The sequence below is a fragment of the Rhipicephalus sanguineus genome, chromosome 1 (genome assembly GCF_013339695.2).
Source record: "Rhipicephalus sanguineus isolate Rsan-2018 chromosome 1, BIME_Rsan_1.4, whole genome shotgun sequence".
NCBI classification, from domain to species: Eukaryota; Metazoa; Arthropoda; class Arachnida; order Ixodida; family Ixodidae; genus Rhipicephalus; species Rhipicephalus sanguineus.
The window spans coordinates 182,013,740-182,016,121 of NC_051176.1; the positions used below are offsets into that span (position 1 = coordinate 182,013,740).

A 2,382-nucleotide genomic window follows, 5' to 3' on the forward strand; every position below is an offset into this window, starting at 1 on the left:
ATGCAGAAGGAACAAGATATTTCGGCATGGAAGCCTGTAAGCGCGTACACGTCAGAGATGCCCTCTAATAAAGCGTGATTCTATATATATAATAAAGCTATTGCGGCATGTTGCTATAGTGAAAAATTGTAGGGTTTATTTAGTTCATCTTTTCAGTTTACGTTCTACCGTAATGCTCTTGATAGTTCGTTTTTAGCAGGCGCTAACTTCCAAATGTCTCGAAACTGAAAGCATTCTTGAAAATGGGACTCTCGACGCACTGTGTTGTTGTCTCATTTATTCGGAATATAAATAATATGGAGCTTACCAGGTCTACCAAAAGGCAGACATTGACTGAACTTTTCTCATCAGCCCTTAAACTTAAGGACGTATCCTCCGTGGCCTCCGTAGCCTCCGTAGCCGAGGCCTCCGTAGCCGAGGCCGCCGTAGCCGAGGCCGCCGTAGCCGAGGCCTCCGAGACCGACTCCATAGCCGCCTCCGAGGCCGCTGTGAGCTACAACGGCGCCTCCGCCGTGAACCTTACTGACGTGGTGTACCGTCCTGACCAAGAAAGAGGGTCCGGCCACAGCCTTAGTGAAAGCCGGTCCGCCATGCAGCAGAGCAACAGAGCTGCCTATGCCGACACCCCCCAGTCCGACTGCCGGGGCTGCACCGAGGAGCACACCACCGCTGCCTAGGCCACCAAGTCCACCTCCCAAGGCCACGTTACCGGCCCATGTGGTGGCCACCAGGCCAAGAATAACGACGGCGACCACCTGGATATAAAGCGCCTTCCAGTTAGGCAACCACCACTATGCCTGAAGCACAGAACACTTCACGAGCACAAAGTGATCACTGTTGTGGTTTAACGTCACAAAACCACGATATGATTATCAGGGACGCCGTAGTGGAGGCCGCCGGAAATTTCCACCATTCGGGGTTCTTTAATGTGCACCTAAATCTACGTACACGGGCATCAAGCATTTTTGCCCCCATCGAAAATGGACGGACAGGTCGCGGGATCGAATCCCGGTCCCGGAGGCCGCATTTTCGATGGAAGCGTAAATGCTTGAGGCCCCTGTGCTTAAATTAAGGTGCACGTTAAAGAACTCCAGGGGGTCAAAATTTGCGGAGTCCTCCACTACGCCGTCTCACATAATCAGGTCGTAGTTTTGGGGCGTTAAACCCCAGCATTTATTATTATCCATCGAAAATGCGGCCGCCGCGGCCGGGGTTTGATCCCGCGACCTTCGGGTCAGCAGTCGAGCCATAACAACTAGACCACAAAAGAATGTCCACGAGCACAAACAGAAAAAAGCATTGAGCACTCTAACATTTCTTGTCTATTTTTTAATTTATTGTTTTGGGGCAGTAAACAATCTTGCATACGCTAAATATAAAGGGGGCAAGACTGTTTTCATCATAAAAGATTAGTCTTTTCAAATCTATCATATTTCGCCTTTACAAGAGCTACATTACCGCAAAGCAATTATTAATAATATGGTTATATCGCAGCGTGTACAATTATAGTATAGTAGCAATAAAATATTGGAATTCGTGTGCTTTTGCGTTTAGCAAAGTACTTCTTATGCATACCTGCATAACGACAAATCATTATAAAACCGCTGGCCAAAGCCAATGCATTAGCTATGCGCACTTGTTTTATCCTGAGCCGTTTGTCCTATATTGTGTTCGGTCACTCATGTCAGCACACACTATTACTTTCGGTCTAAAGATGGCGCACAACGTGTTGATATGGGCGGGTATCCTGCAGCATTGCTGGAGGACTACAGCAGTGCTGCTGAAACCATACGCAGCTTAGGTTTTCAACCTTAAAGGAAATATATCCATGAATGCTGCGCGAAGGTACAATGCAACAGTGTTAAAGTGTTCTCTTTTGGAAAAGTATGCGTTATGAGCTAAATGTTGAGTAGACTCTGCATCAGCTTGGACTCTCTATTTCCCGGAATAGAGTCCTCCGCGTGTTGATGCTCAAATAAAACGGTTTGAGAACAAGGCGGGAAGGATCCGCTCACACTGTACTCACCAGAGTCCTCATGGCTTAGTGGAACGATTGGGGGCGAGCTACTGCCATTCGAAAGACACCTGGCATCTTATATAGGGGAAACACCATGGTCTCATATCACGTAGCGGGCACCCCAATTGTGCATTCTGCATGAGCGGCGCGTTCACATTCAATATCAGCCAGCTCGATCCGCAAAGTGTCCCGGAAGTGATATTCTAAGTCGCATTTGAGATATTTCACACCACGGCGCTTACCGTATATAAAAAAAAACTTGCGCAATTTGAGAACGAGCCCGTGGTGAGGGGAAAGATGTGACGGATTCAAGGCATACTCCGACTTTCGCGCCAGTGGTACAAGCCGCAGGCAAGTAAATGGAA

General features: G+C 48.0%; 1 protein-coding gene across 1 annotated transcript; it reads right to left on the reverse strand.

The window, feature by feature from the left end:
* Nucleotides 1–347: 347 nt before the first annotated feature.
* Nucleotides 348–2,038, reverse strand: LOC119380652 (acanthoscurrin-1-like). The gene is made up of 2 exons (XM_037648997.1): nucleotides 2,027–2,038; nucleotides 348–755 (listed from the first exon to the last, which is right to left on the reverse strand). Exons 1-2 carry the CDS (start codon nucleotides 2,036–2,038, stop codon nucleotides 348–350), a joined length of 420 nt encoding a protein of 139 aa, XP_037504925.1.
* Between the last annotated feature and the right edge of the window lie 344 nt (nucleotides 2,039–2,382).